Consider the following 19,539-nt stretch of genomic DNA (forward strand, 5'->3'; position numbering starts at 1 on the left):
TGCGGCTGAACAGATGGATCCAAGTCGGGGTTAGAGTATGCTATGCTTTCTGAGGGCCATGTTGTTATGTTAACAAAATGTTATATTTCTGGGGGGCAATACCATTATTATAAGTCAAACATATGTAACAGTATAACTTTAGACCGTCCAAACGCCCATACCCGGGCGCGAACCAGGGACCCTCTGCACACATCAGCAACAGTCACCCACGAAGCAGCGGCGCTTGCAGAGCAAGGGGAACTACTACTTCAAGGTCTCAGAGCAAGTGAAGTCACCGATTGAAACGCTATTTAGCGCGCACCACCGCTAACTAAGCTAGCCGTTTCACATCCGTTACACATACACAGTACTAAGCTAGCTTCACCAAAATGGTACAATGATAGTTTTCTGTGTAGAGTGACTAAGTATATAATGATGTACAGTAAATCATCAGAAATTAACACCCTAATACACTGAGTGAACAAAATATTAGGAACACCTGCTCTTTCCATGACTGACCAGGTAAAAACAGGTGAAAGCTATAATCCCTTATTGATGTCACTTGTTAAATCGACTTCAATCAGTGTAGATGAAGGGAGGAAATAAGGATTTTTAAGCTTTGAGACAATTGAGACATGGATTGTGTATGTGTGCCATTCAGAGGGTGAATGGCCAAGAAAATATTTAAGTGCCTTTGAACGGTAGTAGCATGCACATTTTGACAGATGGAATTGCATGACTTTCACCAAATTTCCATGACCAACAACTGGTGGCATCCCTATTTACATATAGAAAAGTTTGGTATCGACACAGGGAGGCTGCTCTCTGATCCCATGTACCATCTCCTGTCATTGAGCAAGGCACTTAACCCCCCACAAAGTAGAACCCCTGCTAGGCAACTGTATGAAATACATGTGGTCAGCCCTCAGTGTGGAGAGCTACTGGGTGTTCAGGCTCTTGATCAAGCCCTTTAATAAGGTCTGGTTGAGCAGTTCATTTCTAAACTGTGGTTTGTTAGAGGGGGACAGGAATAAAAACCTGCACAACCATTAGTTCTCCTGGAGGATGGTTGACCACCCTTGATGTAAAACATTGCAACATTACAAATACGTTTTATGCCTTTTGAAATAATTTCCTCATTCAATATATCAAAGATCAAATTAATATTGTAGGCTACAAATCTTTTTATTCAGCTGAAGCAAGCACAAAAATTTCCAGAAAATGTACCTTTTCTAGTTTAGTCATTATTATCTTAGCTACATTAGAGTTGTTTACTTTGCAGGCTGACTATTATCTATTGTGTTACAATGTCCCATACATTGGATGCTCAAATCAATTGGAAGTATCTATAAAACAAGGTTTGAAGCAACATAATCCAAAAGAAAGGTTGCGTCTAATGTTTATTCCTAAAAATAATGTTCACGATTCACAAAATATTTTTTTGATTGAACCGAATCCCAACTAATTTAACTAGGCAAGTCAGTTAAGAACAAATTCTTATTTTCAATGAGGGCCTAGGAACTGCCTGTTCAGGGGCAGAACGACAGATTTGTACCTTGTCAGCTCGGGGGTTTGAACTTGCAACCTTCCGGTTACTAGTCCAACTCTCTAACCACTAGGCTACCCTGCCACGATATAAATTGTTCAAAAAAGTAAATAAACTTTGTATGACCTTATTCACGAGTGTCGGTGGAAAGTTTTTTGGGACATGACGAAAACATTAATACATGCTAAAAATAGCTTAACAGTAAACTAGAGGGTAAAATATATATTTTGAATTGGCTACCTAGTTAATTTTATAGGCCTACCTGCTGATGCAATGTCTGACTGTCTCTCTGTCTTGCACTATGCAGGTGCACTAGTGACATTCCGATCCGGGCTATATGCTGATTCTATTTGATTGATCAAATATTTAACTGCCTAAATAAATTACATTAACAGAAAATATTCAGAATTTCCATGACTGCCACAACATTTCAGATTTTATGACTTTCCAAAACTTTTCCAGGCCTGGAAAACACCATTTAAAAATCCCATGACGTTTTCATGCTTTCATGAAAATACGAACCCTGGTAGGTGCCAGGCACACTGGTTTGAGTGTGTCAAGAACAGCTACGCTTTTGGGTTTTTCACGCTCAACAGTTTCCCCCGAGTATCAAGAATGGTCCACCATCCAAAGAACATCCAGCCAATTTGACACAACTGTGGGAAGCACTGGCGTCAACATTGGCCAGCATCCCTGTGGAACGCTTGACACCTTGTAGAGTCAATGCCCTGACAAACTGAGGCTGTTCTGAGGGCATAAGGGGGTGCAACTCAATGTTAGGAAGGTGTTCCTAATGTTTTGTACACTCAGTGTAGAGTTCTATTGACTGAGGTATAGGGTTCCATGAATGGTACCTGAGCTATGTTGGCCTGGGAGGCCAGGCGAATCATGATGTCCAGTTTCTCCAGTTTGACGTAGATGGGGTCGTTGTACTTGACAAAGAACACCTTGATCTCCTGCTTAAGGATCTCAGGCCTAAAGAGTAGAGATTACATGTATTATAGGAACAGAACATCTATCTATCCATCTGGTCCTGATCTGAACCCACAGAGCTGAGAGAGGGGAAGGGTACATAGGAAGAGTAATTCTGTCATCTAGTGGCTAGGAAGTGAGGATGGCACCAAACATCATAACTAAACAGTCTAATCTAACATCAAACATTCCACATCACTGAGGGATTAATTTAGAAAGGGCTAAAAACAAGGGATAATTAACAAGATTCAGCTGCGGGATGATATTTTCTTGAGTGGATGGTCAGGAGGCCAGAACATAATTCCAAATCCTTTCTAGACTGCAAATTGACTGCAAGAAGCCCAAACAGATATAATATTTGACTAAAACATAATAATTTCAAACCTTGCTTACATTTGTATATGATCACATATAGTATATATATCTTTGTTATGGGTGGGAATACTTTGGAACAAATTTCCAAAACTAAAATCACAGATCTGATTTGCTGGTGTTTAGTCTTTTATGTCCAACAATTTTTAAAAAATACACTGAACAAAAATAGAAAAACGCAATATGCAACAATTTATAAGATTTTACTGAGTTACAGTTCATCTAAGAAAATCAGTAGGCCCTAATCTATGGACTTCACGAGACTGGGAATACAGATATGCTTCTGTTGTTCACAGATACCTTTAAAAAAAAGTTGGGGGCGTGGATCAGAAAACCTGTCATGCAGCGTGACATCTCTGAATACATAAGATTTGATCAGGCTGTTGATTGTGGCCTGTGTAATGTTGTCCCACTCCTCTTCAATGGCTGTGTGAAGTTGCTGGATATTGGTGGGAACCGATCCAGAGCATCCCAAACATGCTCAATGCGTGACATGTCTGGTGAATATTCAGGCCATGGAAGAACTGGGACATTTTCAGCTACCAGGAATAGTGTACAGATCCTTCCGACATGGGGCTGTGTATTATCATGCTGAAACATGAGGTGATGGCAACGGATGAATGGGCCTCAAGATCTCGTCACGGTATCTCGGTGCATTCAAATTGCCATCGATAAAAGGCAATTGTGTTCCTTATCTGTAGCTTATGCCTGCCCATACCATAACCCCACCGCCACCATGGGGCACTCTGTTCACAATGTTGACATCAGCAAACAAAATCTGCTTGACTCTGTTCCAGCCCTGATCCCTTAGAGGCTAGTCTAGGCTACAGAATGATTTTCAAATTGGTAGGGCTATGTTTCTCTCTTGTCCATAGAAATACTCAGATATCAGTTATATTAGCCTAAATATTACAAATGTATATTATAGCCATATCAAGTGTAGACTATTGTTATTTAATCTTGATCATCTGGGTAAGCACATTTCCAACCTTCTTTCATTAGGCTACTTTTCGACAAAAAAGAAGTGACTGGATTTCACTTAGTATCTATGCCTGCCTACCGCTGAATCAGAAAAAAAACTATGGCTGGGAAAGAAATCATGTTTGTCATCTGCCTGTTTGGCAGTTCTTCGGTTTCAGGACGAATGATAAAGGTGAGCAAGCAGACCTGACCGAAGTCACTTGCAGAATACGCAAAAAGATTATCAGGGCAAAGGATGGATAAATGACAAACCCCTGTCAACATTTACAAGTCCATCATCCTCCTGAGTTTGCTACTCTGGGGCAGAAAAGGTGAACATGTTCAAGGACATTAATAAAGGCTGACAATATTAGTTTGTAACTTGTAAAATCAACATTTAGCCTACTGTAACTTTTATTGAAGTAGGCTGTAGCCTATTGTTGGCTATTTGGTTTGCAAGTAGGAAGTTTCCAACAGCACAATTTATTTTGCCTACACTTTGGTCAACTTCCTATTCGATTAGTTTATATTGCAATTGTTTGTTCTCTCTCTCATTATTACTATACTATGTTTTTACATAGGCTATTCGCAAACAACTTTCTGAGATGGAACTCCGTTACACCTAGATTCATTTGATAGTTGATAATGAAATAGTATGCAATAAATAAGGCCAACAAGTCATATTCAATCCCCATTTGAATGGGGATTGGGGAGAAAAAGTGAAATTACGATATTAAAACAATAAGCCAGACAACGGAGTGTCCGTTGCAAAATGCCTATGATCACCCGACATTAGAGAGGGGGAAAAAAACATGTTAGGCCCTATCTCACATTTTGCGCTGCTTTGGTGCTCGCTGCTCTTTCTACAATCTATATTGTTCTCTTGCATTATGTTAACAGTCTAACTACAACATATGTATTGAAAATATAGGCTCTGGAGTACCTTAAATTACATTTTAGGCAGAAACGCTAACTCAGCTCCATCCTTCATCATAACCAAACCCTTTGATAATGCCAACCACTTTATAAACTTGTTTGTTTACAAGATGAGCAAATTTAGGGAATCTTATTGGTCAGAAATTGATGTTCATATGATAAGGAAGACATACAAAACATTGCAGAGAGCATATCCAACTGACAATCTCTTAGAAAAAAATTAACGATTAAAAAGAACTGATGTTGGCACAAGATGGAGGGAAAGTTGGAGCATAACTAATTAAATTACAGTTAACAAAAATTGACGCTAACGTGTAGAATTTATTATACAAGAGACATTTACTAATTCTACAGCACAAAGGCAGAGTCATGTCTTAGGTGTAAAACTAATAATGACTCAATAATCCATGCTTTCTGGAAATGCTAAAAAGTCCAAATTGTAAGCAGAGCTAGAAAGTACAGATGTTGTAGGGAGAGCTAGAAAGTCCAGATGTTGTAGGGAGAGCTAGAAAGTCCAGATGTTGTAGGGAGAGCTAGAAAGTCCAGATGTTGTAGGCAGAGCTAGAAAGTCCAGATGTTGTAGGCTGAGCTAGATAGTCCAGATGTTGTAAGCAGAGCTAGAAAGTCCAGATGTTGTAAGCAGAGCTAGAAAGTCCAGATGTTGTAGGCAGCGCTAGAAAGTTCAGATGTTGTAGGCAGAGCTAGAAAGTCCAGATGTTGTAAGCAGAGATAGAAAGTCCAGATGTTGTAGGCAGATCTAGAAAGTTGGCTGTCAGAAGTATTACTTTTAATCTGTCTGTCTGCATATTTAAAGTATAATGACCTTCCACTGACCTTGAATAAAGCATGTGTGTCTATGTATTCTGATGACTCAGCAGAGTACAGGTCGGCTGAAACAGTAAAATAAATAACTGACACCCTTAACATAGCGCTCCAGTTAGTTTTAGAACGGGTAACTAGAAATAGGCTGGTGCTAAATATAAAAGAAAACTCAAAGCATAATATTTTGGGAAAATCACTTGCTCAACCCTAAACCTCATCTGGATCCATTATTGAATATGTGCCTATTGAGCAAGTTGAAGAGACTAAACTTCTGGGTGTCACCCTAGATAGCCTGCTATCATGGTCAAAACATATAGACTCAATGGTTACTAAAATGGTAAGAGGTCTGTCCATGATAAGGCATTGCTCTACTTTCTTGATATCTCAGTCAACCAGACAGGTCCTATAGGCCTTGGTTTCGTCTCACCTGGACTACTGTCCAGTTGTGTGGTCAGGTGGGGCAAAGAAGGACATAGACAAATTGCAGTTGGTCCAAAACAGAGCAGCACGTATTGCACTTAAATGTACACGGAGGGCTAATGTCAATGACATGCATGTCATTCTCTTCTGGCTCAAAGTTGAGGAGAGATTGTCTGCATCACTATTGGTCTTTGTGTGAGGTGTTGATGTGTTGAAGGTACCAAGCTGTCTGTTCAAGCAGTTGGCACATAGCTTGGACAACTCATCTGTATCACACAAGACATGCAACCAGAGGTCTCTTCACAGTCCTCAGGTCCAGAACAGAGGCTGTGAAACACACAGTATTAAATAGAGACATGACTAAATGGAACTCTCTGCCACCCCAGGTAACTCAAGCTAGCAATAAAAACAGATTTTAAAAAATAGATAAAAGAACATGGCAAGACAGGGATTGTGAAGAGACAGACATTTCTATGCATTTTGTATTGTATTTGCATTGCATTATGTATGTTATACGTGGTTGGGATATGACTGTGACGTGGATGTCTCGTCTGGCTATCTTAAGATGAATGCATTAGCTGTGGGTTGCTCTGGATGAGAGCACCTGCTGAATGGCTAAATTGTGATGTAAATGTATTGCTATGTATGTATATTATGTATTTGATTTGTTGTGTTGTTTCCTGTTTGGACCCCAGGAAGAGTAACCGTTGCCTCGGTAGCAGCTAATTGGGGATCCTAATAAATACTAAATATGGCAAATAGGGAATGGGCCATTGGGCATGTCGCCCTGCCATGTGCTCTCTGCACTGTTGTGTGCTGCCAGACTCCGGCGGTGCAGTGAAGTTCAAATATGCTACAACATCGTTTGGACATCACGATGTCGTCACCATAGACGATGGCTGTCAAACATTGTCGATAGACGATGCAATCGTAAAATCGCCCAACCCTACAATAAAGTATTTATCAGCAAGTTGCCCCCTGACCTTTTCTGGACGATGAGGTTGATATTCCTGAGGGCCACATACTGGACCTCTGGCTCCCCAGAGAGAAGGGTGACCAGCGGGGGGGACAGCTTCTTCAGCAGGGTGTTGTAGTAGTCCAACTCCTTGGGTAGCAGTTCCAGGAACTTCATCAGCACCTTGACAGCCGACAGCACCACCGCCGAGTTGGCGTGGGAGAGACGGGGCGTGACCCGCTCGCAGATGCTTGGAGAGAAAGAGGAGGACAGACATGTTTATTACAAAGTCATTAAAAGTTGACAACATTAAAATAGGTGAATGAATGCACAAACGCAGCAGCTGGTAAAGTTTTAGTCCGCAAGAATTATTGTGGAGATTTTTCACAACACCCAGCAACTAACATTCCAAAGTTCTCACATAAAAATAAATAAAACTTGGATGTGTATTGCAAATATGTTTCTCTGACAACTAAGTCAGCATTAAGTTTAGTTTCTATGAAAAAAATAGAAAATCCTAAAAGTCTTCAGAATGATAACTGAACCTACCTCTGGGCCTCGCGCTCGTCTTTGGGGTTGTAGTTGGACAGGCAGTCCAGGATGAAGATCTGGCCCCACTCCGTGCACTCGTTGAGAGCTGTCAGCAGCTTGTTGATGTTCTGTGGGTTGAGGTCCAGCAGGTTGCTGTTGGGGTGGGACTCACTAATCTCAGACAGAGCTGCCACCGCGTTGGCCACCACCTGGAGGTTCAGACACAGTGGCCAGTGATTAGGAAAACATGATGTACTCTGTCTTGTCTAGCATGGTAGAGCAAAGCCTTTCATAGGGGAAAAAGTTTGAATCATGACTAACTCTGTTGAAACAGGTCTTGGAAAAACACCCTTACGGGCTGTTTTTAAATTACCCCAGGCCCCAGAAGGACATGTATAAGTTTTAAAAAAGTCTGAAAATGTACATAGTCTTGGCTGTGCCTAGGGTCCTAGTGCCAGCCAAACCTACCATGGGGTTGGAGTCGGCAATGAGATCCCTGAGGGAGTCCAGGAAACCCTGGTCCTCCACCATCTGGGCGTTGATGTCGTGGAGCTTTGCCACGCACACTGCTGCTGTCTTTCTCACGTATGGGTCCTCGTCCTTCAGACACTTTCTCAGCGGCTCACACAGGTACTCTGTAATCTTGTCCACGCGGATGCAGCCCATGGTGCGCACAGCCAGGGCACGGATCAGGGGGTTAGGGTCCTCACAGTCCTGAGGGAGAGAGAGGTAAGATATCTATGGGTAGGGAAGTGCAGTATTGTAAGGGCTAGGCTGTGTAATTTGTTAAAAGCCAATGTAAGTGGAAAACCATGTATAAAAAAATAAAAGGCCTTGCCTTGACAAAGCTGTTGACAGCCATTATGGCCATGTCGGGCTGGCTCTTGGCGTAGTTCATCAGGTACAGGTAGACCAGCTTTTTCAGCTCCAGGTTGTCAGTCTGCATGCAGTTCACCACATCTGGGAAGAGGGAGCTAAAGAACAGAGGGATAGGACATCACCAATGTTTTCTCATCGCTATAACTCACAATATTTTTGACAGGGAGGCAATTATAACTCTACATATCAAGTCAGAACATTTTTCATTAAAATATTTTGATCTCTCTTTAATAATAGAGATTATCAGAGATAAGTAGACAAGTAGGCAGTCTCTTTTACATTAAAGTAAAAGTAATTGCTGAACAATGTTTGGAGAGAAGTCATTAGGCAATGTCAGTGGGATGTATAGGTCAACACACAGAACTGTCAAAGTATGTAATCAGGTGTACTGTACCTGACATCCTTGCCCACAGTCATAGCCGCAATGACCTTCTTCACTGCCTCCTTCCTCTTCTCTTTCTTCTCATTGTTCAGCTCTGCCTTCAGCTCAAAGATCTCCCCTGTAACAGGCAACGTTAGTGACAATCCAGTATGAAAACAGAATGATGCTCTCATCCAGCATCACTGGTTGAGCTGTCAGTTCAGTTGTAAATTTTATCATGAACAGTTCAGCCTTTAGTGGTAATTTCATACATTCTGTGTTTGTGAGGAAAGGAGAGTAGGAGACAATCTATTTCCCTCAAGAGTTATGTTGCACTGTTTAATATTATCCACACCAACCTAATGATAGTTGTGCACTCTTGATCAAGGGGGTGATGTGTCATTGAAGAAGACAATACCAAGAATCGTTTTAAGACTCACCTTTTTTATTTGTTGTAAAATATTTTGAGTCAGTCATTGTAGATGTTCTTCAAATCTGTTACAGGGAAATATCCAGCATTAGAGGACACAGTACAGGACACATATAACAGGCCTAAGTAATGTAATGGTAAAAAAATAATTTAAAAAATACTCAAACGTTGTTTGTTTTTTAAACCACCTGTGGACTGGACCCCTACGCGTGTTCGACGTGACACCCCTGGCCTAGAGGCTACGACGAAACATTGCTAATAATTATAGTTATATATAATATTGGCTTCTAAATATGTTTTATACAGTTGAATGAGACATTACAACCAAAGCACAAATATTACAGCATTCAATGACAGACAACAGCTGGACGTCACGACAGCAGCAATCAGCATCACTTTCACCGGCTAACGTTAACTACCTATCGAGTTAGGAAGGCAGTTTACTGCCTTTTATAATACAGAGAAAAAACAGGTTGGTCAATAGACTAGCTATTATAAATTCAACAAGCTTAAACTAACAACAGAGCCAAGTTGACCCCATTATCATAACACCAGTGGAGAAGGGGAAATATCTGTCATACTAAACTATATCATTAGCTGGCTATGGATGTGAGGCCTCGGTACTTTCAGATAGGTAGTTAGCATTAACGTAAAGCCCATTGAATTGAATTAACGTAAAAAAATCTAAATTATAAATGGAAAGGTACAGACTTGTTTTTAGGTAATTTCAATAAGAAAATACGTCGCTAGGGTGAGTGACGTTATTCCACAATTTGAAAGATGTTTTTTCCTCCTTGATTACAGCAAAGGGATAGCTCGCCGTGGAAAGACAGCACTCCCGGAAAAAAAACAAAATGAGTGAAAGGCGTCGGAGACAGAAAGGCGTAACACCGGAGTCCTTTTCCACCGGAAATAGCCGGACGATCTTTACAGAGGGGAAAGGAGTAGTTCAAAGAAACACGAAAACCAGCTTGTAACGTTTGAATTAATTACATAAGGGTAGCTAGGTATGCGTCTTTGTGATTAGTCTGTCATTTTCATCCGTGGAAATTGATGTAGCTAGCTATTTATATTTGTTGAACCTGTGCAGTATTAAGTGGTACTACTAAGCAAGCTAACTAACTTCACTCGCAGTCTCTTTTAGCCACCTTGGCTAGCTATTTAGGTAATTGAGCCTTTTGCCAAACGTGTTTGAAGTCACCAGCCATGGCAGAGCGTGGTGCACATTTGACAGCTGCAGCTGCAGATGACAGACCGTCGATATTCGAGGTCTTGGCACAGGACTCCCTGATGGGTGCAGTCAGACCCGCCTTGCGACACGCAGTGAAGGTTCGACGACATTTTCTCACCTATGTCATTTTTGCTACATCTACAGACACCTGGTGTGTATTTATTACGCCGAGTCTGTTGCATAACTTTTCGTTTTGCAACATAATCAGTTTACTCCAAACGGTAAACATTTCGCAACAAACGTGTTTCTATTGGACACATTCAGGTAGGTCCTTCCCCGTTTCGTTCTTAAACGGTTAACTGTTTCCAAAGTAATACGTAATAAATACACTCCAGGGAGAAACTATATAAACCATGTTTATCCAAAAACGGTTGATTATTTGAAACGGCTGGAACAAAATCCTGCACACATGCTCATATTTGTGCAGGAGAACGTTGGCCCATCAAGGTATCCGTCTAGACTACATAAGTAGCATTATGATGTTGGATCACTTGATGTGTTAAATAGTTTGTATTCAACCTTGTATGGCCTTCTTAAAATGTGGTGTCCATATACTGACTTTGCTGTGTGATTCAAGTTTGATATAATGCAAGTTCCTTCTCTCAAACTATTACCTCAGGTTCTGGCTGAGTCTAACCCCTCTCGCTACGGATTCCTCTGGCGGAGATTTGACGAGATTCACAGTGTTCTCGATGTATTGCTTCAGCACCATTTTCTGTCACGGACTAGCGCCTCATTCTCTGAGAACTTTTACAGCCTAAAGCGCGTGGCTGCTTCTGGTCGCGAGCGGCCAGCTCACCTGGGTCTGCGTGGGAAACACCACTGGTGCTCGCTGATCCTGCTTGCCCTCGTTCCTTACTTGAGGGCCAAGCTGGAACAGGTACTGGCCAAGCAGAGGGATGAGGACGATTTTTCCATCCGCCTGCCACAGACGCCCTTGCAGAGGATGTACAGGGCCTTCCTGGCAGCCTACCCCTATGTCAGCGTGGGCTGGGACAGCTGGGTGTTCTGCCAGCAGCTGTTGTATGTGTTTGGCCGAGCCAAGACCCACTCACCATTTCTGTGGCTGGCAGGTGTCAGGCTGGCTCACCTCACAGGACATGACATCACAAATATGGACCTCAAACCAGCCTCGCCTTCCAGGGCCATCGGCTCAAGGTAAGAATGAAATTGGGATATCCTGTCTCAAGGGACCCTGAGTTCAAAGAGTTTAACTTCTTATGGCTAACGGGATCAATATGACAACAGCCAGTGAAAGTGCAGGGTGCCAAATTCAAAACAGAAATCTCATAATTAAAATTCCTCAAACATACAAGTATTATACACCATTTTAAATATAAACTTGTTAATCTCACCACAGTGTCCGATTTTCAAAAAGGCTTTACGACGAAAGCACACCAAACGATTATGTCTGCACCTAGTCACAGAAAAAAAGCCATTTTCCAGCCAAAGAGTAGTCACAAAAAGCAGAAAGAGAAAATGAATCACTTACCTTTGATCTTCATCAGATGACACACATGTATTGTGTAACATGAAGTCCTATGAATGTTTTGTTCGATGAAGTTCATATTTATATCCAAAAATATCAGTTTACATTGGCGCGTTATGTTCATTAATGTTTTGCTTCCAAAACATCCAGTGATTTTGCGGAGAGCCACATCAATTTACAGAAATACTCGTCATAAATGTTGATAAATACAAGTTATGCATGGAACTTTAGATAAACTTCTTCTTAATGCAACCGCTGTGTCAGATATCAAAAAAGTTTTACCAAAAAAAGCACACCATGCAATAATCTGAGTATAGCGCTCAGACAACAAAACAAGCCATACAGCTATCCGCCATGTTGTGGAGTCAACAGAAGTCAGAAAAGGCATTATAAATATTCACTTGCCTTTGATCTTCATCAGAATGCACTCCCAGGAATCCCAGTTCCACAATACATGTTGGATTTGTTCGATAAAGTCCATTTATGTCCAAATATCTCCTTTTTGTTTGCACGTTTAGTACACAATCCAAACTCACGAGGCGCAGGAAAGTCCAGGCGAAAGTTCAGACTAACAGTTATATTACAGTCAGTAGAAACATGTCAAACGAAGTATAGAATCAGTCTTTAGGATGTTTTCACCATAAATCTTCAATAATGTTTCAACCGGAGAATTCCTTTGTCTGTAGAAATGCGATGGAACACAGCTCACTCGCACGTGATCAGCTCATGGCACTCTGGCAGACACCTGACTCAATCAGTTCTCATTCCCCCCCCCTCCTTCATAGTAGAAGCCTCAAACAAGGTTCCAAAGACTGTTGACATCTAGTGGAAGCCTTAGGGAGTGCAATATGACCCCATAGACACTGTATATTCGATAGGCAATGACTTGAACAACTACAGACCTCAGATTTCCCACTTCCTGGTTGGATTTTTCTCAGGTTTTTGCCTGTCATATGAGTTCTGTTATACTCACATACACCATTCAAACAGTTTTAGAAACTTCAGTGTTTTCTTTCAAAATCGAATACCAATAATATGCATATATTAGCAACTGGGCCTGAGTAGCAGGTAGTTTACTCTGGGTACCTTATTCATCCAAGCTACTCAATACTGCCCCCAGCCATAAGAAATGTAATCACTTTTAAAAGCATTTAGCCTATAAGCATACTTCCCTCAAAGTTGTTATTTCTTCCCAGTGTTGGTGAGAGGCTGCGGAGGCTGACGTCGACAGTGGTGGGGGGTGTGGCTCTGTCCCTCTCCACTAGTCTTTCCTTGGGAGTGTTTTTCCTGCAGTTCCTCGAGTGGTGGTACTCCTCAGAGAACCAGAGCACCATCAAGACCTTGACCTCCCTCCCCACACCACCCCCTCCCATCCACCTCCAGAACCAAGAACCACTGACCAGACACAGCAAAGCATGTCCACTCTGCTGCAAGATCCGCACCAATGATACCGTCCTCTCCACCTCTGGGTTTGTCTTCTGTTACCGCTGTATTTATGTCTACATCAAAGCCAACCAGAGGTGTCCGATGACTGGGTACCCCACTGAACTTCAGCATCTCATCAAGATTTACTCACCAGAGAGCTAGAGAGAATCTTATTTTCATTCCAATGAAGGACTTTGACAATCATGTCACAATGAAAATTTATACTGTAATTGATTTGTTAGTTGACTATATCCCTTATGACCACTTGTAAATAATTTAAAGCACTAACGTATCCCTAGCCGTCATAATAGTTTAAATGCCCAGTGCAGATATTTTTCTCTATCGACTCCCTTTTTTCTATATTTACAACTTAGGTCAGATATGCTGGCCTATGGAGTCCCTTGGGAAACCCAACTACTGAAACATCCAATGATGGGAATTATCAATAAATTATGTGGGCTCCCGAAAGGACTGATCTCTCTAATATATAAACAACTTTTGGAAAGCTCATTCTGAGCTAGCCATTAAAGTATAGTCCACAGATCGAATGGAATCTGAACTATGCTTTAACTGGCACAGAATATGGAAAAATATTACATTGGCATCCTGTAATCTTAACCATCAATTTATACATTTTAATTTTGTTCACACACTATTTAACACTAACTGTTCATGTGTCCCCTAAATCGGGTAGATGCATTTCTTCATATGACGTGGGAGTTAAATGCTTTTGGGGGGAAGTTAGAATTTATTTTTAAGAGCATGAATTTAAATATTAAATGCTTTCGATCTATGTTAATGATTATAGCCCCTTGAATCTCTCAATCAGAGAAGATTACTGCGGGCAGGCAGAACCAAAAATATAAGCACAATGTGTAAAGTGTTGGTCCCATGGTTCATGAGCTGAAACAGATGATCCCAGAAATTTTTCATATGCACAAAAAGCTTATTTCTCTCAAATTTGGTGCACACATTTGTTTACATCCCTGTTAGTGAGCGTTTCTCCTTTGCCAAGATAATCCATCTACCTGATCGGTGTGGTATATCAAGTTGATAAAACAGCATAAAATTTACACAGGTGTATCTTGTGTAGGGGACATTAAAAGGCCACTCTAAAATGTACAGTTTTGCAACACAAAACAATGCCACAGATGACTGAAGTTTTGAGGGAACGTGCAATTGGCGTGCTGACTGCAGAAATGTCCACCAGAGCTGTTGCCAGATAATTGAATGTTTATTTTTCTACCATAAACTGCCTCCAACATAATTTTGGAGAGTTTGGCAGTGCATCCAATAGGCTTGGGCTATACAGGGGAATTTGGAAATAGCCATGGGATGGTTTTTCAGTATTGCCAATAACGTTGACACTATTTTAAGTTGTTCAATAAATGTTAATATTTGTAACTACTTTAAGTAAATACGTGCAGTCAACTTGTAAAATAATGTGACAGGTGAAATTAACACGATCTGCTTTATTTCCTAATAGTTTTTTTGATTCGAGTGATCACGGACATGCAACTATAGTTTTCCAACACAGAAAATAAATTAGTGCAACACATTTGGCAGAAAATATATTCATTTTCATTAGATGACAACAGAAGTACAAAGCTATTTGGCTGGCAGCCACAAGTAAATTAGCTTACAATGAAAAAGCAAGGTATTTTTTGAAAAGATGATGCATGGCCATCATATTTCCAATGTTTAATCATAGGAAATGTAGCTGGCTACATTCTTTCTAATGTTTTGCTTAAAGTTAATCTTGCATTTTACCTGAGAAAAGTAGGCTAGCTACACTGAGAAAAGTAGCTACATATTGTCAGAGTACCGTCTATTGATTGAATGCCCGTTCGTGAATTCTCATCCGAGTAGAGAAGTGCAACTGAAGCACAAAATGAGTCTGATGCAGAAATTACAATAAGAAGCATTTTAGATCTGCGTTTACAAAACGCAGTAAGAGACTTCGTATGCATTTTATATTTTTTCTACGTTAACGTGACCCCTAAGTTTAACTTGCTAGTTATCTAAGTAAATTACTCTTAAGGTGACGGGGCATCATATTGTGTAAACTTTGTCGTGCTTTAGAAGTCAAATTCCTTTGGATGAGTTACCGGTACATCTGCCACTGCTATCTTTTGATTTCCTTGGGTTTTCGTCCCTTCTGCTCCTCCCCAATCTTCTTCGAGCACAGGTAGGCCCGTTGCCCTAGCGAATCCAGACTCGACACAGGTTGTAGGCATGCTGCTTCAGAGCCAGTATCTTTCTTCCTTCAGACAAGTATACCTCAAAACTGTTATCTTTCACAATGTCTCGTTCACATTCGCTTGTAAATGTCCAAACTCACCAAAAATTACACATTTTACAAGATAAACATTTAACCACTTGTCCATTGTTGAAGCAAGACCATCTGGCAGCTTTGTCAAAATAAAAACACCCAATTAGTCTCCTCCCCATTGCTACTACAAAGACTTTGTGATAAACTACAAGAAATAGTGGGTTGGAGCGTTGTCCTTCCTGTAGTAAGATTAAAGTAATTTGATAAGCTAGGTAATCTCCATGTGTGCTTGGGGTGTTCTATTGGCTATCATTTGAGACAATTCATCACTTGACAAAGTAGTGCAATGATTAAACAGCTGTAAATGTTGTTTAATTTAACAAGCCAGGAGTGGACAATCCCTATTGTAACAATTTTAAGGAGAATGTAGCCCATCACACAGATTATCCATTATATTGACTCAAGTGGCCTCTATGAAAATAAATGTCTTCAAAAATGGAAGGCAGTCGGGAGGAGTCAAGATCAGGTGGGACCATTCTAGCCAATGAGAGGGCAGATACGTGTGAACGACTGTATAAAGTGTCATGTCATGTGCCCTACTGTATCAGTACACTCGTAACAACTTAAACATTAAGAAATGTCTATTCCAGCAAATTAGCCATACATTTTTTTGTTAAGTAAATTCGACACTCATTGACCTCCATACAAAAACTCCTTGCATGGTGAGCGGGGAAAAACACTACCAGCTGGAGAAGGCCGATTTTGGGCCTAGTTATCCCACTCGCTTCGCCACTTCCTCTGCCCATTGGCTGTTTTTAAACACTACTGGTCAAACGTTTTATAACACCTACTCATTCAAGGGTTTTTCTTTATTTGTACTATTTTCTACATTGTAGAATAATACTGAAGACATCAAAACTATGAAATAGAACATATGTAATCATGTAGTAACCAAAAAAGTGGTTAAATCAAAATCTATTTTAAATTTCAGATTCTTCAAATAGCCACCCTTTGCACACTCTTGGCATTCTCTCAACCAGCTTCACTTGGAATGCATTTCCAACAGTCTTGAAGGAGTACCCACATATGCTGAGCATTTGTTGGCTGCTTTTCCTTCACCCTGCGGTCCGACTCATCCCAAATCATCTCAATTTGGTTGAGGTCCATCACTGCAGCACTCTATCACTCTCCTTCTTGGTCAAATAGCCCTTACACAGCCTTGAGGTGTGTTGGGTCAGTTTCCTGTTGAAAATCAAATGATAGTCCTACTAATCCCAAACCAGATGGGATGGCGTATCGCTGCAGAATGCTGTTTAAGTGTGCCTTGAATTCTAAATGAGTCACCGTGTTACCAGCAAAGCACCATCACACCTCCTCCATGCTTCACGGTGGGAAATACACATGCAGTGATCATCCTTTCACCCACACCGCGTCTCACAATGACACGGCGGTTGGAACTAAAAATCTCTAATTTGGACTCTGGACAAATTTCCACCGGTCTAATGTCCATTGCTCGTGTTTCTTGGCCCAAGCAAGTCTCTTCTTATTGGTATCCTTTAGTAGTGGTTTCTTTGCAGCAATTTGACCATGAAGGCCTGATTCACGATCTCCACTGAACAGTTTGTTGAAATGTCACTTTTACTTTAACTCTGTGAAGCATTTATTTGGCCTGCAATTTCTGAGGCTGGTAACTCTAATGAACTTATCCTCTACAGCAGAGGTAATTCTGGGTCTTCCATTCCTGTAGCGGTCCTCATGAGAGCCAGTTTCATCATAGCGCTTGATGTTTTTTGCGACTGCACTTAAAGAAACTTTGAAGTTCTTGAAATGTTCCAGATTTGACTGACCTTCATGTTCTAAAGTAATGGACTCATTTCTCTTTGCTTATTTGAGCAGTTCTTTCCATAATATGGACTTGGTCTTTTACCAAGTAGAACTATCTTCTGTATACCCCCCTACCTTGTCACAGCAAGCATTAAGAAGGAAAGAAATCCCACAAATTAACAAGGCACACCTGTTAATTGAAATGCATTCCAGGTGACTACCTCATGAAGCTGGTTGAGAGAATGCCAAGATTGTGCAAAGCTGTCAAGGCAAAGGGTGGCTATTTGCATTTCTTTAACAGTTTTTGGGTTACTACATGATTCCATGTATTATTTCATAGTTTTGATGTCTTCACTATTATTCTACAATGTAGAAAATTGTAAAAATTAAGAAAGACGCTTGAATGAGTAGGTGTTCTAAAACTTTTCACCAGTAGTGTATATCACAGGTGTGTACCATCTGGCCCTCTTGAGACATGCAAGTGTAACCCTTAGTAAATGAGCAGCCCATGTATCAAATGGGCATGGCCTGTCTTAGCCTCCTATGGCTGCGGTCCCTGTACAGGGATCAAAATCAGCGGAAATTCCAGAGCGCCAACTAATAGTACTCGATAAAACTCAAACTTTCATTAAAACACACATGCAGGGTACTCAATTAAAGCTACACTCGTTGTGAATCTAGCCAACATGTCAGATTTTTAAAATGCTTTTTGGCGAAAGCATGAGAAGCTATTATCTGATAGCATGCAACCCCCCGAAAAACACGAAGGGGACATTTTTTTCGATTAAATCGGTCCATGTATACCCAAAATGTCCATTTATGAACACCGTCAGATCCAGGAAAAAACTCAGTTTCAAAACGCAACGTCATTTTTTTAAATTAAAAAAGTTGCCTATAAACTTTGACAAAACACTTCAAACTACTTTTGTAATCCAACTTTAGGTATTAGTAAACGTTTATAAACGATCAAATTGATCACGGGGCGATCTGTATTCAATAGCAGCAAGTCTTGAAATCATTGTCCATATTCTCCCTTTCATAACTTCCTACCGGTATACTCGACGACAGGAAGTGCCTCTCATTTGACCAAGGATTAACTTCAACACAATTCCCAACACTGGCGACATCGTGCGGAAGCTGTAGGAACTGTAAACCGGTCGCTATCTATTTTCCCTTGCCATAGACAATACAGAGACTGGCGGATTGATATTTTTGTTTGTGTTTTTTGTGAAGTTTTCCTTGGGATTTTGCCTCCTACACACGTTCTGTTATAGTCACAGACATGATTTAACCAGTTTTATAAACTTCAGAGTGTTTTCTATCCACACATACTAATCATATGCATATACTATATTCCTGGCATGACTAGCAGGATGTTGAAATTTTGCGGGATTTTTAACAAAAAGCTGCGAAAATTCGCAGCCTCCTTAACAGGTTTTAACTTGAAGGATCTGGGAATTGGCTCATCTGTATAACTTGTAAACTAGTGCTGTGTTTACACAGGCAGCCAATTCTGATATATTGCCAATTATTTGCTAATCTTATACCTCTGATCTTTTCCCCAATTTGTAAACAGCAAAAAAAAAGCACATGGCATCTGATTTAACTACCAATTTATCCCACCTTGACTGTGAGATTTGGGCTCCTTATGTAAACAGGCCTCCATATGTGGATCTGAATCCTGATACAAACCTGATCCTCCATGCGCTACTTAAAGGACTACAGCAGTGTGAATGCGCAAATCTGACATGGGTCACAGGTAAAACAGTGTGGACAGAAAATAAAATTAGATTTCGGTTATTATGGTGGCTGTGTAAACATAGCCTAGGTCTTCACAATATACACTGCTCAAAAAAATAAAGGGAACACTTAAACAACACAATGTAACTCCAAGTCAATCACACTTCTGTTAAATCAAACTGTCCACTTAGGAAGCAACACTGATTGACAATACATTTCACATGCTGTTGTGCAAATGGAATAGACAACAGGTGGAAATTATAGGCATTTAGCAAGACACCCCCAATAAAGGAGTGGTTCTGCAGGTGGGGACCACAGACCACTTCTCAGTTCCTATGCTTCCTGGCTGATGTTTTGGTCACTTTTGAATGCTGGCGGGGCTTTCACTCATGAGA

The 19,539-nt window shown here is 40.7% G+C and overlaps 2 protein-coding genes across 4 annotated transcripts in view; one reads left to right on the top strand and one right to left on the bottom strand.

The window, feature by feature from the left end:
- ap2b1 (adaptor related protein complex 2 subunit beta 1) overlaps positions 1-10,006 on the bottom strand; it is an 81,419-nt gene extending 71,413 nt beyond the window's left edge. For 2 of the 3 annotated variants that reach the window (XM_064981847.1, XM_064981845.1), the window contains exons 1-8: positions 9,875-10,006; positions 9,174-9,228; positions 8,767-8,872; positions 8,332-8,467; positions 7,962-8,207; positions 7,512-7,702; positions 6,991-7,212; positions 2,380-2,500 (exon numbers count right to left, since the gene is read on the bottom strand). In XM_064981847.1, coding sequence (XP_064837919.1) covers positions 2,380-2,500; positions 6,991-7,212; positions 7,512-7,702; positions 7,962-8,207; positions 8,332-8,467; positions 8,767-8,872; positions 9,174-9,210 — 1,059 coding nt within the window. In that variant the 5' untranslated portion in view covers positions 9,211-9,228; positions 9,875-10,006. Of the gene's footprint in view, positions 1-2,379; positions 2,501-6,990; positions 7,213-7,511; positions 7,703-7,961; positions 8,208-8,331; positions 8,468-8,766; positions 8,873-9,173; positions 9,229-9,351; positions 9,403-9,874 lie in introns of all 3 variants that reach the window. The other variant, XM_064981846.1, reaches the window with a different exon arrangement.
- Positions 10,007-10,016: 10 nt separating this feature from the next.
- On the top strand, positions 10,017-14,716 carry pex12 (peroxisomal biogenesis factor 12). The gene is made up of 4 exons (XM_064981848.1): positions 10,017-10,170; positions 10,298-10,492; positions 11,014-11,552; positions 13,080-14,716. The coding sequence occupies exons 2-4, from the start codon at positions 10,370-10,372 to the stop codon at positions 13,468-13,470; spliced, it is 1,053 nt and encodes a 350-aa protein (XP_064837920.1). The 5' UTR covers positions 10,017-10,170; positions 10,298-10,369; the 3' UTR covers positions 13,471-14,716.
- The last annotated feature ends 4,823 nt before the right edge of the window (positions 14,717-19,539 follow it).

Source organism: Oncorhynchus masou, chromosome 12, assembly GCF_036934945.1.
Source record: "Oncorhynchus masou masou isolate Uvic2021 chromosome 12, UVic_Omas_1.1, whole genome shotgun sequence".
Taxonomy (NCBI): Eukaryota; Metazoa; Chordata; class Actinopteri; order Salmoniformes; family Salmonidae; genus Oncorhynchus; species Oncorhynchus masou.